Consider the following 24,914-nt stretch of genomic DNA (forward strand, 5'->3'; position numbering starts at 1 on the left):
TATTGGTAACAACATGGCTTCTCTTTCACATCAGTGGTACGGTTCCCACTGAGCATCACTTTACATAAGACACTGTCATGAGTCAAATCAGACTTTCTAGTGTGGTATTTCTTCTCAGAAAAATAGAATTTTTCTTTCCCATGCTTTGGTTTTGAAACTCCCCAATTTTCTGTAGTAATAGAATTTCACACCCATGGAAAACTGTTTTTAGAAACAAGACATATTAATACACCTAAGTCTTTATTTATTTAGCTCTAGGAAGAATTTGCATGAAAACGAGCCTATATGGCAGGTACAGAATGTACTGTAACAGCACCAGAGGGTACATCCTCTCTGCTCTACAGAGCCCCAATGTTTAATACATACATGTGACTTTAGTAATAAAATCAGATTTAAAAAAAAGAGCCCTTTAGGGGGAAAATATCAGCTTAAAGTGTTTTTTAAATTAACCATTTCTTTTCATATACTTAAATTTGAATAATAGATACATTCAGAGGCCCAAATGTTGGCATAGAATAAAATCATGTTCATTTATTTTTTACTGCATTTTAGAATTAGAAGGCATAAAATTAAATATGTTGAATGTAATAAATTCATCCATACAAGTGCAAGTCTCCAGCTATAATGTATTTTATGGCAGATTTATTACTTTAAAAATGTAGGAGTAAATCAAAAAAGAGGGAACATGTCCATTTAACTTTTATTGATGTGTATGTATGTCTTCAGAAATAAAATATGAGCATGAAGATATGGCCAAACATTAAATCTATCAAATTCAGTGAAAAGTTGCTGACTTTAAATAGTAGTTGTAAGAATGACCAATATATATTCTTTGTTAACAACCCCTCATTCTACAGTAAAAAAAAAAAAATAAACATTCAGTAAACATTCTTTCCTAAGGTAGTTTCCCTTATATATCAGTGATTTATCCATTTCTTTGTATACACAAATTTGTTGAACATACCAATCAGTGGTTCTCACAATTAAAAAATAAAAGCACAAAAAAGTTTACACTCTTGTACAGGTAAAATAAAAGATCACCTTGAATTAATAAACTGGATCTCCTTAAGGGCATAGTATAGGTTCAATTTCATTACCTAATACATAATTAGTTTCTTACATACAAATATTGACATATTTGGCTTGTGCTTCAAAGCCTCTGTGTCTAAGAAGTCCATGTCCAGGCAGCTCATAACTGGAAGTCACTGGGGAGCTCTTTACTGCTGCTGGGTCTGATCTGATCATGCAGTGGGGTCTGCTCAGCACCCGCTGTGGCACTGCTGCACATCTCCGAGGCATCGTCGGCTTCAGGGTCTAAGCCTTCAGGGCACGGAAGTTTGAGCAGTTCTTCCCGGAGCTGAGCAGTATGACGCTACACAGGGGGAAAAGAAGTCTGTTGTTACAACAGTAAAATCTGGAATTTTAGCTCAAGATTATTTGAGGAAGGAATAATTTACTACAAAACCTGAAACATTAGTCTACAGATATTATGTATCACTTTGTGCACATCATTGTTACAGGCACAAGGTATAAGACAAGACCAAGGGCAAAAAAATTCTAACCTCAAAATAATTGCAGCTGCTTTGGAAAATAAAAAAAAATACTCCTGCAGATATTACTGCTTTATTTCTTTCCTGCAGTATTGGATTACCCATAAGCAAGTTAAGCAATGGCAATTTTACACATTAGAAAAATAATATCAAAGATTCTGCTTCCAAGTCTGGCTAACATCGCTCTCTCTCCCCCAACTCTACAACACCTTCATACAGAATCAAAGCCTCTTTTCAAATTTACAATCCCCAATAGGGATGGAGTGCCTATTCAGCAAGATAAGTGTGGGCTTTCCTGTACTTGCTTACTAAGCTATACACAATTCAGCTGAGCAATAAAACAAAGTCCTGTGTATCCATCAGCAGCGTTTATTCTCATCTTGTTCCACCTGTTTTCTCACCACCTTCTCTGTCTCATATTATGATGAAAAAAAATGCCGAATGTACAGTTTTCCATTTGTAAGTATTTCTATATGCTTCCCAATGTAATAAGGATTCCTTTTAAAATCATATCCATAAAATTCAATAAATCTTGATCGTGATTTATTGATTTTAAGTGGTATTATTCATAGAGTTAGAAGCATGTCAGTAGGCTAGGAGTAAACAGAAATGGGGGAAAATCTCTAGAAGATAAGGAAAAAGAATTGAAATGGTAGAGGATGAAATGAACATGAGTAAAAATAATTCTGAAGAAGGGGGGAAAAAGGGTAAATAAGAAAACTAATGATTCCCACTTATGGAAAAAAATTTTCGAAACAATCACTTTTTTACAAGATATGCTCAAACGAATTACATTCAATGAATGGCCAAATTAAAATACACCTATTTGCTTTCAAAAGTATTAAATTTGTATCATAGACATTGCTACCAATTGGCCACTGGAGGCTCTGCCACAGGCACCTCCCTCATGAGAACAACACGGTAAAGGGATCCCTGGCAGCTTAGTGTGAAGGAACTGCGTTGCCAGCACCAAGGTTCAAACCCACCAGCTGCTCTGCAGGAGAATAGGCAATCTCCTCCCTGTGATTTACTGTCTCTGAAAACCTGTGGGAGGGTCAGCTATGGGTCAGTCTGACTCTGTCGTACTCAACCACCACCACCACCACAACAACAAAAACAGTAACAACACAGAAAAGAAACCTAAAGAATGAAGGTAAAAGAAGCCATTCATGGAACACATCTTGCCAATATAATCTTCAAAAATTTCTAAAAACTTCCTGGCTTGGTCCCCTTCAGTGGAAACTTTTAATTTCAGGAACTATCAGTTCTTTTGTTTAAAAGGATTTAACTGTTCCATAAATTTTGAAGTAGTAATTTAGGCCTCTCAAACAAAAATAAATTTTGTATTCCACTGAGAGATCATTCCATTTATAGCAGCTGGATGGTGCTCTTTCTTAATGTGATCACCAGAGCTAATCTTAGGAAGGGCTACCCACCTTGAGAGCCGCTGCATGGTGAGACATAGTCCTGCCTACCCGCTTGTCACTGCTGTATTGCTGGATGTCTGCGATCCATTCTTCACACTGGGCCATGATCTCAACTCTTTTCAAGTAAAAATGTTTGTGTATAACCTTAAGTAAAAAGCAAACAACAGAGGAAAGCGTATTTAAAAAACATAGCAATGCTTTTTCTGTCTACAAAATCCCACATAGTATTACAAAAGGAATGACAAAATATTGTGTGCTTCAGAGAACAAAGAAATGCGTGTTTCCATTTTGTATATTTCCCATGACTTTTCAAAGTTAAAAAGCAAGAATCTACAAAACCCAAATACCCATCTTTGTCATTAATAAACAACTAGACATGTAAATTAATAATGAAAAAAGAAGAGATACTCTTTTCACGTTTCATCAGACCTTGAGACCCATATTCATCAATACTTTTTAGTGAAGATGATGACATGTTTCAATGCTATAGAAATATTCATGTATAATATCTGCATCATTATATTAAAGATCAATTTTCTTTCACATAACTCTGTTAGTATCACCTCTAATATGTTGACTTTGTGACATAAGTGAAGAAAGTGATGAATAAGGGTAATAATTTTTAGAAAGAAAGGAGAAGCTCTTAGGACTGGTGCTTGAAACAGGTTCTTCTAGGTTCAATAATGGCTAATGAAACAAATCCAGAACAAACTCAAATCTCTAAAAATGTAATCTCTTGGGAAATAAGGGGCAGGTATGAGTTGCACAGCAACCAAGTCTCGTGATCAGCAGTCAGAAAGGGTAATGCTCTACTCAAAGGTGGAAGGCATTTGAACGTGTATTGCTCTCTAAAGTCTTAGCAATAACCCAAGCTCCGACATCAGGCTCCTGGACTCACTACATCTCGTCTAAATCTCCCACTCTAGGTTTTCAAGTCCTAATTTTTTCTTCTGGTTATTATGCCATTTCACTAATATTAAAAAAATTTAGGTCCGCTCTAATTTCAACGTGTTAGTAGTGTCTGATTGGTTCAAATCAGCTCAAAAGCCTTGCTGAGGATAAAGTACAGCAAGCAAGATCTGCTGATGAAGTAATTTAACATGACAACTGATAACATGTCTATAGAGAGACAATCATAGGAAAACAAGTGGTAGTTCAGACTGAAATTAACAGCTCTTGGAAGTATAGAGAAATTCAGAAGATGTTGCACTTACTGGATTTCTAAAAATCTGTCTACTTTTTTATCATACACACACACGTTAACAGATGGACCAACTTTCTATATGCAAGAAAATTTAACAAGTATCTTGAGTTTAGAAAAGGGTAGTGTTAGGAGGAACATTTCAAATGTCTTTCAGGTTTTAAAATTCATCTGCATTACAGTGTTATAGAGTTTCTAGGATTATTAACACTAAAACCAGCAAAATTAAAAGTTAAAAATAGCAAAGTTAAATGTATCACATAAAAAACCCATGAATCAAGTATAATATTAACAAATATATATTCTCTAAGATCTTTAATAAAATATCTTTCTGAACATACCTCTTTAAAGCAAGGGGAAGGGTTTCTGATTTGTTCCAGCATTGCCCACCTAACCGTTGCTTGTCGGATGTTGCCATCGTATTCCCGGGAACTCTGTGTGCCGCTGGGAGTGCCTCTAGACCGTTCATATCCTGGTTCATTAAAATAAGGCTCAGCTACTAAGATAAGGGACTGAACAGACACTAGCACCTAAGGAAAAAGGAACAGAAGAGTTGTAACTGGAAATTTTTACCATGAATGAGAGGATAACTAGTTTTATCAACCCAGACTTTATTTTTAACATGTTACTTTCATGTGTCTTAATCACAATAATATGGATATGAATAACTGACATGGAAATATTTTCTTATATAAAAAAATAACAAAATAGTCTGCTAAACGTCCCTTATCCAAAACAGTGTAAAATTAGCCAGACGCTGTCTGCAACACTCACTTATAGGAAAAAAGATGCACAAGACAGTCAGATTTTTATTTTAAGGAAAATATTATATTACAAAAATATTGGGATCTTTCATTTGGTAAGGTGATCTGCTGGCTCTAAAACTAGACCTCAGCTCCCCTTACAGAAGAGGAGGTTTGTTTCCCCAGGTGCACACATGTAGGGCTGTTGTGTGCCAAGGAGTCAGAATCAACTCAAAGCTGACCCTCTGGTGGTTTCGGAGACCGTAAATTGCATGGAAGGAAAACAGCCAATCTTTCTCCCATGGAGTAGCTGGTAGATGCAAACCACTTGCCTTTGTGTGCTAAGAAGCATAGCTTCTTACCCCCCAGCTCCTGGCCCAAGAGCAGATACGGTTAAATATGACATGAAGTGAGGGTGCTAAAAGGCTAAAGACAACTATTAAAACAAACAAACAAACAAACAAACAAACATCTACGTATATTTGATACAGAGATTTTAGGTTTCTGAAACAAATATATATCACTGAAGAAAATTTGGGTATTCTTTTTACAATTAAAATCTATTATCTCTGAAATAACAATGAGGGCACAGTCATGGCACATTAAGTGTTGGGCTGCTAACTAAAGGTTTCACAGTTTGAATCCACTAGGTGCTCTGCTAGAGAAAGATGAGGCCATTAAGTTTTTTACCTAAAAAAACTAATAAATAAAAGTTTTCAGATTATAGCCTGCCACTTGGCTTAAAATGACAAAGGAAACCAAAAGAATAGATGTTTCCAGTACCAAAAAAAAGGAAAGGACACATGAGAAATTGAGTTCAGTATACCTTAATGTTTGCTGAGATAAAAATATTGGGTTACATGGTTAACAAGAAGTTAATCAGTAGGTGGAATTTTTTGATGAAATACTTTTCAAATATTCTACCATCTATAGCTGGAATAATTTTGAAGTAATAACATCATTGGGATGAAGGCGCTGAACATTTTAATTGGTTAAATATATAGATCCATTTTCAAATGCTACATGTCCACCTCTATGAAATAAAGCTACTGAGCAAAACTGTATTTGCAGGCTTATTTCCAGGCTTTCCATTTTAAAAATTAGATGGTTTTGTGCAATGGCTGGCACTTATTTCTGGCATAATACTGATGAAACAAGTGTTCTGAAATTATTCTACATATTTCAAAAAGGAGTAAGAGAAACATTGCCTTTCTAGAAATTTAAACGTGCATATTTTCTCTTCAGTGAAATGTTATGAATCTTTCTACTGAAGATTTTAAATCTTTTTTTAAATTTGCATTGGTTTTATTACACTCCTAGAAAAAGAATCCCAGGATTTTTCTTCCAGTGTGTTTTCGTCTTGCTTCCTTGTGGTCCATGATAGCAGCTGCGGTTGTCAGTCCAATGAACCTGAACTGATGGGACGGGAAGAGATTATTCTGCCACTTTTCTAGATCTTTGAGCTACACTTCAAATGTGGGGCTGATAATGCTATACCTGTTTAACCTGTCTGTGAGATTGACAATCTTCCCTGCTCTGTGATCAACAATGATTTCAAATTCATCAATGCTGCATCATCACTGTCAGGAACTGAACTATGACCTTGGAGCACAGCCTGATAAGAACCTGGCACTTGCCTTTCTTCTTGGGATTGTTGATGTTCCTGCTCTTGAGAGTGTCAGCCAGGACGTTCATGTGCACCACTGTGGTGGTACAGAAAGGTGGCGAAAAGACGAAGGGAGGGGAGAGTGCACGAAATTATGGAAGATTTTCATCTTAAGCTTCCCATTGTACATGTATGTGTACTTCCTACCTTGCCATGCGTTTTGCAAACATCAGGTAGTTTAAAATTACATATCATTTAAGCAGTAAAATGTATTTCAACATCTGTATGAATGTTTTCCATCACTGAGTTATTGTATTGCTTTCCTGTGTTTAGGACATTAAGAAAATATTTATTAACGAACAATGATCTCAGTTGGAGGCTAATAAAGAGAAAGACTAGTTTTTATTTCTATTTTGTCTAAAAATGAAACAATTAGGATTGTAGTAATTTAATCTGGTACACAACAAATTCAGTAGAGAAAGTACTTTTCTCTTTAGCCATCTCAAAACTGCACAGCTCTCTTATGATAGCCCTTTGAAGGGGAAAATACTTGTTTAACCAGTAAAACAAAAATTAGGGTCTTTGAACTTTTCTCTACTAATATACTTTCTAGTGGTATGTACTGATTACGAGCAAAAATCTAATCTCTCTTCAAGTAATAAGCACTGTGAATGTTGTTGTGTGCTGTAGAGCATCTGAACAAATGATCAAAGCCTTGTTTCATCCTCACAATCTTTGCCATGCTCCATGTCTAGTGATGCAGTAATTGTGTCACTCTATACTGATGATGGTCTTTCTTTTACTTTTCTCAGGACTGGCACCTCGAGACATAACTAAAGTATGTGAGATAAAGATTCACCATCCTTGTCTCAAAGGATTAGGCTGGTTGTACTTCCTCTAAGACAGATTTGTTTGTTCTTTTTTCAGTCCAGATTCAATATTCTTGCTAAAAGCAAAATTACTATGCATCAATTCTTCTGTCTTCATTATGAATGGCTCTATAAAATGGTTACCATCATAAAAGAATAAAATCTTTTACTGAAAGATAAAAGTTGTCCATTAATTTTTGTCTTTAGTTTGTAAACGTATTATCAGCTTTGCACAGAATGTGGGGTTCTGTGGGCTCCTCTTTTTTAAAGTCACAATCTATTTAAAAACTGTCTAAAATATCTCATGCTATTTTATACTTTAGTTTCATAAAGTCAATGGATATCTGGCATATTCTTTACCATTTCCTTGTTTAGAATTAAGCTTCAGCTCATTTTACACACACACACACACACACACACACACACACACACACACACACACACACTCTCTCTCTCTCTCTCTCTCTCTCTCTCTCTCCACTATCTTGATATCTATCCATTATGTTGTTCATATGGCTCAGCAGAAGAAAACACTATTAAATTCATTCTGGAAAATGTGTAATTCTCTAAATTGTTTTGGTGGTCCTTCTCATCACTTCCTTCACAATAGCCCAGTGAGACAGAATCTCTAGCTGTTTCACCTTTTTTACCTGGTTGTTATATGCAGACAGTATGAGTTATGGTGATAATTCACAATAAAATTTTCACAAAAATTATAATTTGAAAAGTTGTAAAAAAAACCCTGCTATGTGTTGCTGTATATTAAAAAATATTTTAAAGTAGCCAAAATTCAAAGTTTGCTGTGTCCTGAATATATATATCCACAGTTCCTTACAATTGTACATTTGTTTTGTTAAAAAATATTCATTTTTGCCTTCATCTGAAGCTTCTGAGATCCCAAATTACATGTAACACTGGATATTTTTTTCATAAAATATACAATGAATCTTATTACAGAGGTCTCCAAACACTTAAAAAATCTATAAAAGTAGCTATCTTAAAATTAGAATTATTAGCAACAAAACAAATGCTGTAAGGATCAAAGTTTCAGACATTTGTAAAATGGCTTGGAGCTTCAGAGTAAATGAAAATTAACTTAGATAAAAAAAGAAGCTATTATTCCAGACATGAAGTACGTAAAAAGTAACGGTGTTTCAGTTAAGCCACTGACTTTTTGCTAACAATAAAAATTGATACAAACTCTTAAAAAGTACAAGTCTTCTTTTTAATTTAAAAATGAAAATTTTACTTCTTTGGACATATTTGGTTTCAAGGAATTCCAAAAAGAAAGCCTACTGCTTGTTGGCATAAAAAAAAAATTCCATGGGATAGATATTTTCAAATCTTCTGTAACAAGTGAAGAACAAATTCAGCTACTTAAGAAAGCAAAATAAATCTTTCATCATGGAAGATGGCAGTATGACTCTACCAGAGGCTTCTTGGCAGAAAATGTGGCAATCACCACCTGTGTGATTCTCAGCCACTGAAAATTTGCTGGAAGGTCAGCTATGAGTCGACTCCAACTCAGTGGCAATGAGTGAGCGGTTTGATGTGAACATCTAAACTGTTTAAAAAAACCTCACTGATGTTTCCCTGTTTCTTACTGAGACGCCCTATTGTGTTTCAGAGGCTGTAACCTACAATAGGAGACAACCCATTTTTCTTTCTCAGAGCTGCTAGTAGATTTGAACCACTACAGATGGGAGCTCTGGTGGCCTAGTGCTAAGAAGTTGCAATGTAATGCCAAAGGCATGCGGTTCAAATCTACCAGTTGCTCTGCAGGACAGAGATGGGCAATCTCCTCCTGAACCTCTGAAAAACCACTGAAGGGTCAGCTATGCGTCAGTTCTGACTTGATGGCACACAACAACAGAGATGGAAGGACTTTGGATTAGCTGTGCAACTCTATGCTTTACACCACCAGAGGCCTTCAAAAACACTGTAGCATTATGTGATAAGCATCATTCTATGTGCTACATACATTTCTTCACAAAAACCTATGGCACAGGAGTAAGTGGAGGCACAGAGGGGTTCCTTTACTTGCAAGTATCACCAAGCTAGTATCATCTCTAGATGAAACTTCACAGTTCTAAGTCATACCAATAAGCTATTTCATATTCATTACCTAAGTACCTACAATTAATTACTATGTTTATTACCAATCATCAATTTCTTTTTAAAAAAGAAAGACAATTTTTATTTTAAGTGGTATTGTCAAAGACAATTTGTTTACTTGCAAAAAACTTGAGGTCTGTGGATTCCATTTCTCTTCTGGTCTTCCATGCCACGTATTTAAGATGCTTAAACAGACCTGTGGAAGAAGGGAGAAAAAGCCTAAACAGAAGGGAAAGAAGGAGTGCTGGAAAGCAAACTGTCACTTGGAGATGTGAAAATGAAGCATTGTATGCCAAAGTACCTAAGTTTTATGTCCCCAATAAAACCCAAATGGTTGGCTCTATCAAAACATGTTGGCATTGTCAGACATAATAAAAATCTGTATGGTATCATAATTTGTTCACAGTGAATAAAGAATCTACTGGATGTTAATATACTTTTAAAAATGAAAAATTTAACACTTTTCCAAAAACAGAAAAAAAAATAATTTATGAAAAGAATAGCACGAGGAATACCAGAATTCTTCCAATCATACTTTGAGAAACATTGAGATATGAAGATAGAAATGGGATCATCTGACAAACAGATTAACAGGTCATTTTGGGGGAAAAGGAAGAACTTGTGGTGAAAACATTATGAGCGTATTATGTTCTTCTGAAAGATGCATGAAGAAAAAAATCCATTAGAAATTTTTTATGATAAATATGTAATTTCATAAAATGGGCAACAGATCTAGAAAAGAGTTCTGCATAAAAAGATAAACAAGTCCATTTCTTAGCTAATATTTCAATGTTCTTTGTAAGCAATTATGTAAATTTTATTTACTCACTTAGCAGGCAGTTTCATTAATTATGTCTGTACAACCTTGTGTGTAATAAGCACTATCTCAAACCTCAGGTATACGTAACGTCTCATTTATCAACGATCTGATAGTATTTCACAATATCATTATATTTAACAAGTAAGGAAAAGATCGATAATCTGATTTTTATGCATTAATGACATGTATGTATGGCAAAATGAATGCCAAGATGCAGAGTAACTATGGCTGTGACAGTTAAAGTTACGAACGACCTGGAAGAGGCAGGATTCTCAGTGATTTGGCAGTTATGTAATGATGCCATTTGATAGCAATCACCCTACATTCTTGCACAACACCAATTTTTGTTTTAACATTCTGTTCTTTGGAATCTGACCATGTTGGTATGTTAGAAGTGAGTCTATTTCCAAACATGGAACCCAAGGTTAAATGTCTCTCAAGACTTGACTTTCCTCCTATACTATGAAGCTATAAAATAATTTCTTCCCCCCCACCCAAAGTAATTAGGAAATATTTTATGCCAAATTTTACTTAAAAAAGATCTTTTCAAAGAAAGAGGAATTAGCACAAATTTTCAAACCTCACATCATCATTTTATCTCGTCTACTTAATAAAACCGGAGCACCTTTATTGGAAGTGGGAACAAATATGAAATTCCAACAGAATGTGAAAAATTATTGAACAATATCAATGTTATATGCAAGTGAAATTTTGCTGAAGACTGTACAAAAAAAACGGCTAACACTATATCAATAGAAAACTGACAGAAATTCAAGCTGGATTCAGAAGAGGCCATGACACTAGGGATATAACTGCTGATGTCAGACAGATTTTGAGTGAAAGTAGAGAATACTAGAAGAATTTTTTGTTGTTGTTGTTCCACATCTATACAAAGGCATCTGACGGTGTGGTTCATAAAAATTAAGACTAACACTGTACTCATATAAGAAAATCTTCTGTCAAGAACCTCCCCAGAGTTTCCAGGATCAGTAATAGTCATTTAAGGCCTAAGGTACATCTGACTGAAGGATGACAGAGAAAACAATGCCTCTGAGTTGTGGTCTTAGATAAGAGTAATGAATATCAGACGGACTGCCGAGCGCATACACAAGTATGTTTTGAAGAAAGTGCAAGAAATAATTTCATATATAAATTTTAATATTTTATGCTTAAACTCTAAGGTTCTAAGCTCTCCAGAGTAAAGTAAGCATAATACCAATTCCATGCTGTATTACAGAAATCCTGTTCTTCGTCTTCCAAAGTAAGAATCATTGGCTTAAACTTCCAGAAATAAAACTAAAAAACTGGGGATCAGAGCTAATGCTGGAGACAACTACTTAAAACCAAAGATGTGAGACAGAGTCGAACATAAGAACTAAGAAGGGAAAACCAAGAGAAAAATTACAGATATATTTGATAAACCAGATTTGGAGCACTTGCTATTATCGTATCATTAAGGAATTTGCTTCTTAAATTCGTACATTTCTTCATACCTATTTTCTTTTTTTAAACACAGACTATGCTCAGCTCAGGATTTATCATTAAACTTTCATCAAATTGTCCAAAATGTCTCTGACAACAAATTATTTAAAATTTAACTGAAAAATATTTAGTCATGAGATGACTTTTATTATTCTTTTGCCAGTTTGTGTGTGTGTGTGTGTACAAGTATAGTTAGTTCACAACTGCCTGTACAAGGAAAACATGTAAACATGTAAAAAAGAATCAGAAATAATAACAGTATAATGCTTTTGCTATTCATCTACCCCAGTTACTTATGGGTAACTGGAACTAATATAAAGTAAGAGACAAGACAGCTAGCTCTCTTGAGCAGGCACTGCTCTCAGAATGGTATGAAACAGGCTGAACTGGGTAATCTTTCATTAACTGTTTAAGATGGTGTGTACTTCATAAGAATGCTTCTGCTGTTTTTAAGCTTCTTCTTGCTCATGCTATAGGCTAACTGGTGCAACAACAAAGTGAAATCTGAAAACAAAACAAAACTCCTAAGCAACCCAAACAAAACAAATCTCTCAAAAAACAACCACTAAGTCTTTTTGGAAAGAAGAAAATTAAAATTTTGCTCAAATTAGAGAGTCTCTGAATACAAATACATTGGTATCAGAAACAAAAAGTTGCAATGAATTACCTTGCCATCATTATAAAGGTTTGGATTGAATCGCACACTATGACCACCAGTTGTCTCAAGATTGACAAGAGGGGGTGAACTTGGATAATCTTGAGGAAAATAGACATCAAACTCAAAACATCCATTTGCATAAGGAGTGTCTGCTGGACCAGTTATCAGAACCTAGGAAATGCACAAAACCACAAAAACACTGATAATTAGAAAAATTACAATATGGCATGAAATAAGACCTTTCTTATATCCTAATATACAATTCTATTTAGGATGTGTTATACATAAATGAAAAGTTAAAAACATGGAACTAGGAAATAATTTTTTTGTTTTCTTTTTCTCCCCACCCCAGTTAGCTTTTCTCTTTAAAAAATTTTTTTCATTGTTGCACAATTCCCCTCATCCACCCACTCCCCGTTCACTTCGCTATGTACCTCTTGTTCTAGACTGTTGTCACCAAATAATACCTAATCATATATTCCTTTTAAACAGTTCTTTTCCTCATCTATTTCAATGTAGTGTACATTTATTTACCCCCTAGGAAACAGTTTTAAGTTAATATTAAGGTACTTTGCTTTAGATTGGAAATGAGATCATAAAAAAAAACAACAAATAAACCTTATGTGAAGAAGAGTCACTTTAATATAATATCTATTTAAAATACTGATTTTACCCCTCAGAAGTCTTCTGTATAACTTTTTGTGTAACATTATAAAGAGTTTGAGATTCCAGGTATATTTTTTGGCTTGCTGAAACTGAAGAGGACCTGAAGCGCCTGCTGCAGAGTGTAAAGGACTGCAGCCTACAATATGGATTGAGGCTCAATGTCAAGAAGACAAAGATTCTCACCACTGGAACAACTGGCAGCATCAGGATGGATGGTGAAGAGATTGAGATTGTACACAGCTTTAGTTTGCTTGGCTCCATAGTCAACAGTCTTGGCACCAGTAGCCAGGAAATTAAAAGGTGCATTGCCATGGGAAAGTCTTCTGTGAGGGACCTCTCCAAAGTACTGAAGAGCAGTGGTGTCTCTCTGGAGACTAAGGTGTGTCTGATACAGGCCATGGTCTTCGCAATCACTTGTTATGCATCAGAGAGTTGGACAATGACCAGGAAGGATAGAAGGAGAATTGATGCCTTTGAGCTGTGGTGCTGGAGAAGAGTATTGAGAATACCATGGACTGCTAGGAAAACAAACAGATTTGTCCTGGAAAGGGTTAAACCGGGTGGCTCCTTGGAGGCAAAGATTCTGAGGCTCCGTCTAACATACTTTGGACATGTTGTGAGGAGAGACCGGTCCGTAGAGAAGGACATCATGCTTGGGAGGGTGGAGGGACAGCGCAGGAGAGGAAGGCCCTCTATGAGGTGGATTGATTCAGTGACTGGGATAACTGGGATGGGAGTGTCAGAGACAGTGCGATTGGCACAGGACAGAGCGGAGTTTAGGGCTGTTGTACATAGGGTCGCTATGAGTCGCAAGCGACTCGACGGCACATAACAGCAAACAACATCTCAAAGATATGAGGTTATTATTTCTCTGTTAAATCATGATGTAATCACTGCTTTATAAAATATAAAGTTTTCCTGTAACATTTTATGACCAAAAGGTTTTGAGAGAACAGATTGCTGGTAGTACTTTAAGATTATTGGAGATTCGTCCTTGGGCAAATGACAAAATAATTTAAGGGGTTTGTTTGAATCATTCAACAGATACTTATTCTGCAAAGCCTGAACAGCACAAAGTCTTGGTCTTGAAGACATGTGTATAGAAGCAAATGTTACTAGTGTCACAAACTATGATATATGTACACTGGGACTCTCTGTGGAATTCTTGTGGGGAAAAAAACTTCAACAGAAAAAAAGATTGAAGTTGAACTTGTGTAGTAAAGTATTTCCTGATGTAGCAATTTTTTGAAAGGTTCTGTTGCATGTAAGAATTTAGAGGTAAGAGTGTGGACAAACAGATTATGTTTAAGGATTTTCTGAAGTTTCTGAGCATTTTGTGAGGCTTAACAAAACCACCCCCCTCCGTTTCTCTAGATCAGAAGTGTTAGCTGTTCATTTAAGGAAGAAAGACTTTTAAATCTGTAAGTTAAGTAGTGAACATAAAGAAAAAGGTTTTTAGGTGTACAATCTAGGACTTTTTTTTAAAAAAAAAAATAAATATGGATTAATTCCTTGGAATTTAAGGAGTTAGATCACTAAAGTGTTGAAATATAAATGTGCAGACAAGCACATTCATACATTTATACAAATTTCCTAAAGCAGAGACTTGGGAAAGAGAAATTTTTGAAGAATAGTACTAAAAGACAAAATAAAAGTATTCTGGTTGACAAAAAAGGAATTTTTAAACTTTCTCCCTATTTAGTAGCATTAAATCTTTTATATTGTTATGTGCCACTGAGTCAGTCTTAGCGATCTATGTCCTACCCTGTGTTATCTGTAAAACTGTGAAAGGCTGCATCAAGCTCAAGGGAAGGTAGCACCTTTGTTCCCTCACCTCTAAAATTAGATTCCGTATGGCAGACTGATCCACATAAAATTATACATGCAATTCCAAAATGATCAAAATAAAAACTGTTAAAGAATTCATGCAAATTTATGTGTAACTTTGTATAAAAATTATTTGTAAAAATCTCTGCACAGTTTGAGAAAAGGTTTTTAGAAAATTTTCATTTTTTCAGAAAAATTCATTTTCTACCTTCATGATGTCTAGTCGTTCCTCATCACAGCGCACAAATACACTGGAAGAGGATGAAAGAGGCAGTGAGGTTGAAAGCGTCACAGCTTCCTGGGCAAGGCGGCGGGCTCGGGCAGCACTGTTTGCATCATTTGCATTTTTCACCTGAGACATGTAGTGGTAATTAACTTTAAAACCCAATTTTCCGTCCTCATCTTCAGAAACCATCTCAAAAGTATCTACAAAGAGGAGACAAGTGAAAAGTACTGAATAACATGAACCTTGATGGGAAATAGTTACTAATACAATAAACATCATAAACAATGTTTTTCTCTTCCATCTAAAAACGACAAGTAACCTGAAAATGCTTGTCCAACGCCTACACACGTATAGGCAGGCTCACACTGCTACATGAATGGAGTACGTAAAGGAACCAGAAAGAAAATTTGATTTTCAATCTTTTGTAGAGACACACTGGAAAATCATATATCCAGTAGATAAATGGGAATGCAAAGAAAATTTATTCCTTAATTATGTGTAATATTTCTGCCAAAATAATTCTTAACACAAAGTGTCAACTGAAAGTACTCTTAATAGAACACATACACATATACCTATGTAGTTATAATGCAGGAGAAAAGGTATCAAGTATTTATCTTTGATTCAAATTAACTCTGTTATCCACCAAGCTTGGAGCTTTGCTACCCCAAAGGCGGTTCAAATCTACCAGCGGTTCACCGGGAGAAAATTGTCAGTCTTCTCTCATTCAGATTTACAGGCCCAAAATGCAGCTAAGACACTGTACATAGAAAACTGGAAAGACTCAATAAAAAGAAAAACCACCTGTTAGAGCTAGCAGACCAATTTAATAGCAGGGAAGGATAAAAGACCAACATATAAAAATTAATTCAATTTCTCTATAGTAACAAAGAATACACTGAAAAGCAATGAAGAAAAGCTATATTATTTACAGTTTTATTTAATAGTATATAAAGTAAAATAAATCACAAAAGGACAGATATTATGCACACCCGTGTTTATCATAGCTTTGTTCAAAATAGAGTTGGAAACAACCAAAGTGCCCATCAACAAACGAATGACAGAAAAGCTGTGGTATATTCACACAATGGAATACTACGCTGCATTGAAAAACAAAGAACTCATGTAATATTATGCAAAATGGGTGACCCTGGAGGACAGACATTATGCTGACTGAAATATCTCAGTCACAGAAGGTCAAATACTGCATACTGCAACTATTGCAAAATGGGACAGACACTGGGGTTGCGGGGACAGGGAAGACTTATACTGCATTGCACAAATAAGGGAGAGAACTGTTTAAAAGGATATATGATTAGGTATTACTGTCATGACAGGAGTCCAAAACGAAGTGGAGTGGACTGGGGGGACAGATTGTGTAACAATGAAAGAATTTTTCTTTTACTTTTCAAAGAGAAGAGCAAACTGTGGGTGGGGGCGTAGACAGGGAGCAAAGTGCAACAATGAATGAATGGAAATCCAGAGTCTCAGTAAACTTTCATTCAAATTATATTAATAACACCTAAAAAAAAAAGAAAGAAAAACGAAAAAAAGGACAGATCCTGTATAAGACCACTACTGTGACAACAGGAGGTAACTAGGATGAGGGTGGGGTAAAACCAGGAGAGTGAAAATTGAAAGTGCAGACAGTGAAAAGTGGAAACAACTGACCAGGGAGCATCAATATGGGAAATAGTGACAAAAGAACAATACGGCTACTGCATCTGGCATACAGGAATAAGATAGGTGTAACTGTTCAAAGGGGCACGGGAAAGGGAATAAGGGGAGGATCAAGAAGGGGTAGGGGATAAATCACTAGGGTAGCAGAAAGAATAGGTAAGGTGCAATGGGGTTTGATGAGACAGAGTGAAAAAAGGCATTGATCAACAGTAGTAATATAAACAATGTATAGGAACAATTGTATGAAACCAATTTTAAAATATAGTATTTATAGCCTCAGGAGTAGAAACTGATGCAAAAGCAGTGAGGGTTTTGTTGTTATTGTTGTGTGATAGACTGATCTGAGTCCCTCAGTGGTAAGAAGCTGCACTCAACCCAAAGACATGCAGTTCGAATACACCAGCAGCTCTGCTGGAGGATGGGCCATCAATCTCCTTCCTGCAATGTGCTGCCTGTGAAAATCCATTGGAGGGTCAGTTATGGGTTGGTTCCCACGAGTTGGTACTCAGCAACAACAACAACAATATACCCATAGACAGGGAGGTCTGGTGGCCTAGTAATAAGAAGCTGTGTTGCAACCCCAAGGGTATGTAACTTGAATCCACCAGATGTTCCACAGAAGAAGGACAGGTAATCTCTTCCCAAGTGATTTACTGCCTCTGAAAATCAGCTAGAGGGTCAGCCATGAGTTGGTTCTGACTTGATGGCAAATAACAAAATACTTATAGATATAATCCTTCTTGGGAAGAGAGTTTTCTTAGCTATGTCAACGATGTTGATCTTATGTGCCATCGAGTCATTTGTGACTCACAGCGACCCTATATACAATAGCTCTAAATCTTGCTCTGTCCTGAGCCAGTCTCACTGACTCCAACACATCTACCCTAATATCCCAGTTACTGTGTCAATCCATCTCATCTTGGGTCTTTTCCTGTGCTGTCCCTTTACTCTTCAAAGCGCAATGTTGTTTTCCAAGGACTTGTCCCTCCTGACCATGTTGATCAAAATGGAGCTTCAAAATCCTAGACTCCAACAAAAAACTCAGTTTCATCCTCTCCAATATAAATACTATACCAATGACATATAGGGGCAGACTCAAGCTAACAACACTCAAGGGAAGCTAAAAACAAGGTCTGTTGTTGCTGTGTACCATCAAGTCAGAACCAACTCACAGCTCTTTTTTTTCTTCTGTAAACAAAATGTACATTGTATTAGACTTTCAAAGTATGGCAACTACGCGAACATCTATGTATTCTGAATTCCATTTGCATTTTCTTTTCACTACAGTCTTCTGGTATGGTTCTGAAGTAAGGAAAGTAAATACATATAAAAAAATTAATACTGAAAATAAAAATTCTGAAATTTAAGTATTCATTTATAGACTCAGTAGAGGTACTTTTCAATGTTTGTTTTTTTAAGAGTTCTGGGATTTAAAAAGGCTAAAATTGAAGTATATGAAGCTCTGTTTTCTAAAAAGGTATGATGATTGTTTATAATGTTAAGAAATTCAGACAGTTAAACATTCAAGGGTTTGGCTTCTTTCTATGCAGGATTAAAATAGTAAAGAGACCTATTTCTTAGATATTTGGTCCTTTGATTTTATTTCTTAAAGGTTCCCAGTCCTACTGAATTAATGATTTTCAAACACAAATAAAAATTCAAAACAGATAAAAATTTTCAAACAGGGTAATTCTGATTTCATTCAAGTGTAAAATCTTTAATTTAGCTAAAATAATATATTTTTAACAGCAGTGTTAGGAAATGCTAAATGAGATACAACAAATAAAGATTAAAATTTTAACTTACCAAATTGTAATTTCTTCATGACAGCCACATATTTTTCTTCCAGTGATTTTAATACTGACAATGGCTTGGGTTTCATAGCTGCCTTCTTTGAGTATTCACCAAGTTTTTTTTCTGTTATATAATATTTCAAGATCAGTAATGAATATTCATTTCTAGATATTAAAACTAAAACCAATTTACTTCTGGAATTCTAATTTCGAATCCCAAATAACTGTCACTATCATTACACTAACTTCTGATTCTATCCTTTTACAAAGATTTCTTTCCCCTCTCTACTTCACAAACTTGAAAACCAGATAAACTGCAAAACTTAAAAAGTTAGGGAGCTCTGGTGGCTTAGTGGCAAGAAGCTGCATTGCAATCCCAGAGGTAAGCGGTTTGAGTTCACCAGATGGACTTCTCTGCTGGAGAAGAAGGGGCAATCTCCTCCTGTACCAGTCAGATCTGATTTGATGGTGTGTACACACACACACACACACACACACACACACTCTCTCTCTCTCTCTCTCTCTCTCTCTCTCTCTCAAAAGACAACTTCACCCCCCCTTAAAATGTTAAAATATATTATTAGGGCAAAAAGCCAAAAAACAAAACAAAACAAAACAAAAAACACCAAAAAACCAAAACAAACCCTTCCCCAAAAAACCAAACCCAAAAGCACCTAAACCGAAAGAATAGCCCCCAGATAATTCAGAATCACTTCTTATGCTGCTAATCTATGAAAATATAAAATTCCCATGGTCTTAATGTACTCTGGTACATTAAGGTTCACTTAATACAGTGGCATTTTTCAATCCCATGACCTTCTGTGGAAGGAAAACTGAAATAATATCCTGTTGGTCTACTCTTAGCAATTAATCATGCCTAAACTGGGGGGGGGGGAGAAAAGGGGGTGCCTATTCAAAATTAACTTGAAAACTTGATAGAAAATGAAGGTTTTAGTACATAAATTTATCTCCAAACCATTAACAACACACAGAAGGAAGAGAAAGGCAGTGTCCAGCAGACAAACTAGAGTCTAGATAAAAAAAATTACAGAGCGACATCAGTAGCAATACCTTGATTGGCCTGCCTCAGACTGGTGGTAGCTGCATAAACTATCTCAGCAGTCTTCTGGATGTCTGGTACCAAGAGAGTAAGGCCTTCTGGTTCTTGATCAGAGGCATCTGGTTTTACTCCTGTTTTAGCATTTTCTCTTTTAGATCTGTTGTTTTGGGTGGTTGGTTTTGGTTTGTTTTTTAATATGGAAAGAAATGAAGGGGAAAATGAAATTTTAGGACCGAAATATAAACATCATCTGTCATCTTTAAGTTACTAATACTGGTTAAAAATAAAACTGTATTTTAACATATAAGTATATATATTAGGATAATTTGTTAGAATCAATGTTGCTTTGAAGTCATGGTACAATTGCCGAAAATAAGAAATAAAAGACTGGATAACTTTTGTCTTCAAATGCAAAACCTGGTAAGAAATAAACAGTGTTGCAACAGTAGAATAGGAAAAAAGTCCAAATAACAAAAATGTTCTTAGATCTACATCTTTAAATGCATATGTAAGACTATAAGCAATTCCTGGGTTGTAATGATCCAACTTAGTCATAACTCAGATATAAAAACTACCTTGTGTTAAAATGCATTCTATTAAAATTAAAGGTACATACTATATTCATAAAAATAAGTAGGTGCTTGCTAATTTGAGATATACCTCAAAATATTTTTATAATCTTACCACTATTATGTTCCATGTATCTAGGAGTGTTTCTCTCTCTTTTTTAAAAAAATAAATAGAAAGGGAGAGTACATACGGTGTCCCAAGATAGGGATCTTTGGTTGCCTAGAGGGTAGAAAGTGCACTGCCAACTCAAAGACAAGAAGTATCTACCAGGCAGCTCCACGGAGAAAGATGGGCAATCTCCTCCTGTAGGATCTAAAGGTCTTTGAAAATCCACTAGAGGGGGGACTAGAAGTTAGTTCCAACAACAACAAATGTTCCTAAGTCAAACATTTGCCAAACTACAACTACATATGATTGATACCTAACTGTTATAACGTATGTAAAATTTAACTTCAAGACAGAGTCATGACTGAAATTTGTTTGTAATCCAGGGATTGCCTGTAATTACAGTATCATTATGAAGAAGAATCAATTCTGGTTCTCCTTGGACCACTGATAGTTGAGAATCAAAGAATTCAGTTTTTAAAATTTAATACAATGTATCTTTTACTTATTGAGAATATTAGTCCTTTGCCCACTTTTTCCCAGGCCTAAAAAAGAGGACTTACTTCAATGAAAAATGTAAGCACACTACTACCTTTCTTTGTGCTTGCAAAATTTTCTGGACAATAGTAAAAGTGAAGGATATTTTACAGCCATCCTTCTATTATTTTCTACTCAGGGTCTTAAACACATCCAACCTCTAATTAAACTGTGACTCACAATAGGATATATAATGGCAGGATTATAGTATATAAACCATCAAAGTATTTCTTTACATTTTCTTTGTAAATGTAGTAATATTAAATTATAAGAAAAATATTAAATATTCATTTCCTTTTGTCTATTTAAGCTTGCAACATGTAAGCATTATGAAACTATTGTATAGACAAATTTTGACTAAGTGGGCAGGGAGCCTTGAAGAACTTTAAGGAAAATAATGGAAGATATAAGAGTCTTTAAAGTAACATGACATTTAGATACAAAGAAACTTGTTCTTTATATTAAAGATCAAAGATCTGCAAAGGAACAATTGAATGCTTAACAGATTAGTAAATGAATCAGATCCACATAATTATCCACATAAACAAATTTCAGTGCTACAGATATTGTTTTGAATTTGTTCCTATAGTGTGTGAAAAGACTAACACCCACAGGTATTTTTAACTCTAAGGTTTATACTGCCTCACCTAACTTAAATGAGTATGATTTAAAGTGATTGAGCATACTACTTCACTGAGTCACTGCCTCTTCCCTTATGCTTCCTTCTTATCTTCCCTGTTTAAGAAGCCACAGATCACATGGTCACTTTGCTTTGCCACTACCTGGCAGATGTTATACTACAGATTATTTCAATCATCAATTTCTGTGTTTGTATGTGTATATGAATATAAGTGTAAGATCTGAGTGTGTAAAGAGAATACAGTGAATGGTTTAACTTCAAAACATCAGGTATTGTAGCTAACGTTGATGTAAAAGAAGGTATTTTCTTAAACCATGAAATAAAGTTAAAATTATAGTTCAATAGTGGTTTTGACCATTTTCTTGGCGTACATCTATGATTCTGGCAAAGGAACTAACTAGACTCTGAAGTTCTCCATTACCAACCATTATCAACAACCAAGGTCTTAAAACTGAGAACCAAGAAAGTTCAGAAGCTACTTGACAATATTCCTTTTGAATTTATAAGGACTCTCTTCCCATAATCTCTCTCTAAAAACAGGGCTTTAAAATATTTGAATAATAGAGCTGTTAAAGCAAAACAAGGAAACAACATCAACTAGTCTGAGAACAAAGGAAGAATTATGGTTATAGTTGTAGTAAAATAAAGATGATTTTTAAAGATCTATCTTCAATCAAGTTGAGGCAGTACACTCACAAATAAAATTCCACTCAACAAATATCTTGTCACGCAGTGAAGAAAGATATGGGAGTTTGAGAATTAACAGTATTTTTTCTGAAGACAAAAGAGAGTCTCTTGGCTTAGAGAAAAAGGTATCAGTATAACAGGGTTTTACTGAGTTCACCACATCAATATGTAAGTTACTTCGAAAACTACGGATTCAAAACCTCATGCCTTAATAATGAAAACCAACTTCCTAATTCTAGCATTTAAAAGATGATTAGTAGCCGAAATCTTGCTATTAAATATGCAAGATCCAGCAATATTTAAATAAGTATTTTTTTAAAAAAAACCCCAAATACATGAAAGAAGTCACCTCATACATCTCATACTGAAGACAAAGATTGAATCACAAAGTAGATAAAGAGTTTAGAACTTTATACCAAGTTCCAATGAAGAATTTTTACTGGATAGCCCTTCTGACAAAATTACATGTCAAAAAAGGGGTAACTGTGAAAAGCTAAGAGCACTTCAAAATGCCAAAAATACACCAAACTACCTGCCTAGTAGTAACTGTACCTGGTCACTGTGTGACATTAAACTTATGCCAGTAGTCTTTTTCTAGAAAAATTACAGGTTATGGCAACCCATATGTAGGCCCAGCTCACGAAAAAAGGCCATACCTTGGCTCACATCCTGAGGTCTGTGTGAAAAGCTATTTGAGTTCAAGGCACCTAGCTGGAAGTAGGTCTTTGAGACTGACATTGGATCCAACATGGTAAAAGCAATCAGCGACGGCCGCTACCATGGTATCCGCTGCTTTGTGCATACGTTGAATCTGGTTGTGATCACTGCCCTGAAGAAATATGAGGAAGCAACTGAAGTTTCTACTATTGTACAGAATTATCTCCAAACATTTTCCACTATACTGTGAATTCCACTAACCAGCTAACAATTAAGGAAATTCTGGGTCTGAGATATAATCTGAGTTAGGATGTGAGCAAAATGGGCAAACCTTTCTTGTAAAAACAAAAGAAAAAAGCCCCTCAATATTCAGTAATAAGAACTTCCTCTTCTGATACTACTTCCCCCAAGTAAAATAAAATATTGATGAGACTAAACACACCATATCAATATTATGTTCTTTTGAAATCCAGAACCTGAACATAGTTTAAAATTGCCCTTTTCTTGGTAGAACAAAAGCAAAAAAATCCTTTAACCTTAAATCTAAAGCCAAAACTATCAAACAGTTGAACACATTAAAAGTAAAGCGATTTGAAAAAAAAATAATATGGAGGCTATATACTGAAGTGTCCAGATTCAGAACTATTAAGAGTCTAAAGTTCCAAGAGAATAAAATGTCTTTATTTAGAAAACAATTCATCACAACATACTCCTAAGTTCTAAAGCTCTTTTTTAGGAATTGTTTAAGACCAATTATTATAAAAGATCAAAATATTAAAAGGAATATATTACAGTGGAGAAAGGTTTGCTTCTAAAGCCTTCAGAAAACATGAAAATAAATCCCTAAACGCATTAATACACTGGGCAAAGATCTCTGTAGGATGAACACATTTCATGATTAAGTCAGAGCTTTATTTTAATTCTTGAGTCATTAATTTCTACATACAATCTTTCTTAAAAAAAAAATCCTAGATTGGGAATTATAAACTCACAAAAAAGAGAAACTGTCTTTTTGTAAATAAAGGTCTGGGACATCTTTAAAAAACAAAACTTTGATTTATAGATTAGTTTAAAATATTGAACATCAGTCTAAATGTCATTATTGTTGCTACTGTTAGGTTCTACCAAGTCGTTCAAGACTCATCGTGACCCTATGAACAATGCCACAGGATATAAAAAAAAAGGGTGCTAATGGGGAATGGCTTATAATAATATATGCTTGACTAGTTCACCTGGCATATTTGGGCATGCTACAAGGAGGGATCGGTCCTTGGAGAGGAACACCATGCTTGGAAGTATGGAGGGACAGTGTAGAGAGGAAGACCCTCGATGAGAAAGATCCAGGGCAATGGACGTAGTACGTATGTCAGAGACAGTGTGGTTGGCACAGGATAGAGCAGGGTTTAGGGCACTTGTACACAGGGTTGCTATGAGTCACAAGCAACTCGACAGCACATAACAACAACAACAACAATATACAAAAGGTAGCTCTCCTGGGGATGTAGTGGTAACGAGTTGCTGCCAAGCCAAAGGCAGGTGAATTCACCAGTGGCTCCAAGAGAGAAAGCTGGGAAGTCTCGTCCAGTGTGATTTATTGCCTTTGAAAACCCACTAGAGGGTTAGCTGTAAGTCCGTGTGACTCAATGGTTCACAACAACAAAATATAAAGGGATAACCCAAATGAGGCAAAAGAGAAATATTAAAGTTGCTATCACTGTCTATCACCAACTTTTAAAAAAGGAAAATGAACAAGTGAATCTGAACAAGGTAATCAATAAAAGTAAAACAAACAAGCAAACAAACAAAAAGAACCCAAGCCCTTGCTGACAGAAAAATCAGTACATCTAATTTTTATGTAGGTTTGTGAGGCAGAGGCAATGGAGGAAAACACTAGGAGACACTTTCCCAACAGAAGTCATAGTATGGATGGAAGTAAAATTCGTTAAGTAACAGAAATGCTGAAGGAAACTGTTTAAGAGTTTGACAGAAAACAGG

At 35.4% G+C, this 24,914-nt stretch overlaps 1 protein-coding gene across 1 annotated transcript in view; it reads right to left on the bottom strand.

Annotated features, from left to right (window-relative positions):
• Positions 1 to 204: 204 nt before the first annotated feature.
• BIRC6 (baculoviral IAP repeat containing 6) overlaps positions 205 to 24,914 on the bottom strand; it is a 281,200-nt gene continuing 256,490 nt past the window's right edge. Inside the window, exons 67-74 of the mRNA XM_006882363.1 lie at positions 19,735 to 19,880; positions 18,677 to 18,787; positions 15,173 to 15,390; positions 12,481 to 12,642; positions 9,630 to 9,707; positions 4,520 to 4,708; positions 2,987 to 3,121; positions 205 to 1,372 (exon numbers count right to left, since the gene is read on the bottom strand). Of these exons, the coding sequence (XP_006882425.1) occupies positions 1,190 to 1,372; positions 2,987 to 3,121; positions 4,520 to 4,708; positions 9,630 to 9,707; positions 12,481 to 12,642; positions 15,173 to 15,390; positions 18,677 to 18,787; positions 19,735 to 19,880 (1,222 nt within the window). The 3' untranslated portion in view covers positions 205 to 1,189. The remainder of the gene's footprint in view (positions 1,373 to 2,986; positions 3,122 to 4,519; positions 4,709 to 9,629; positions 9,708 to 12,480; positions 12,643 to 15,172; positions 15,391 to 18,676; positions 18,788 to 19,734; positions 19,881 to 24,914) is intronic.

Source organism: Elephantulus edwardii, unplaced genomic scaffold, assembly GCF_000299155.1.
Source record: "Elephantulus edwardii isolate Elephantulus edwardi_28Jun2011 unplaced genomic scaffold, EleEdw1.0 scaffold00019, whole genome shotgun sequence".
Lineage (NCBI taxonomy): Eukaryota > Metazoa > Chordata > Mammalia > Macroscelidea > Macroscelididae > Elephantulus > Elephantulus edwardii.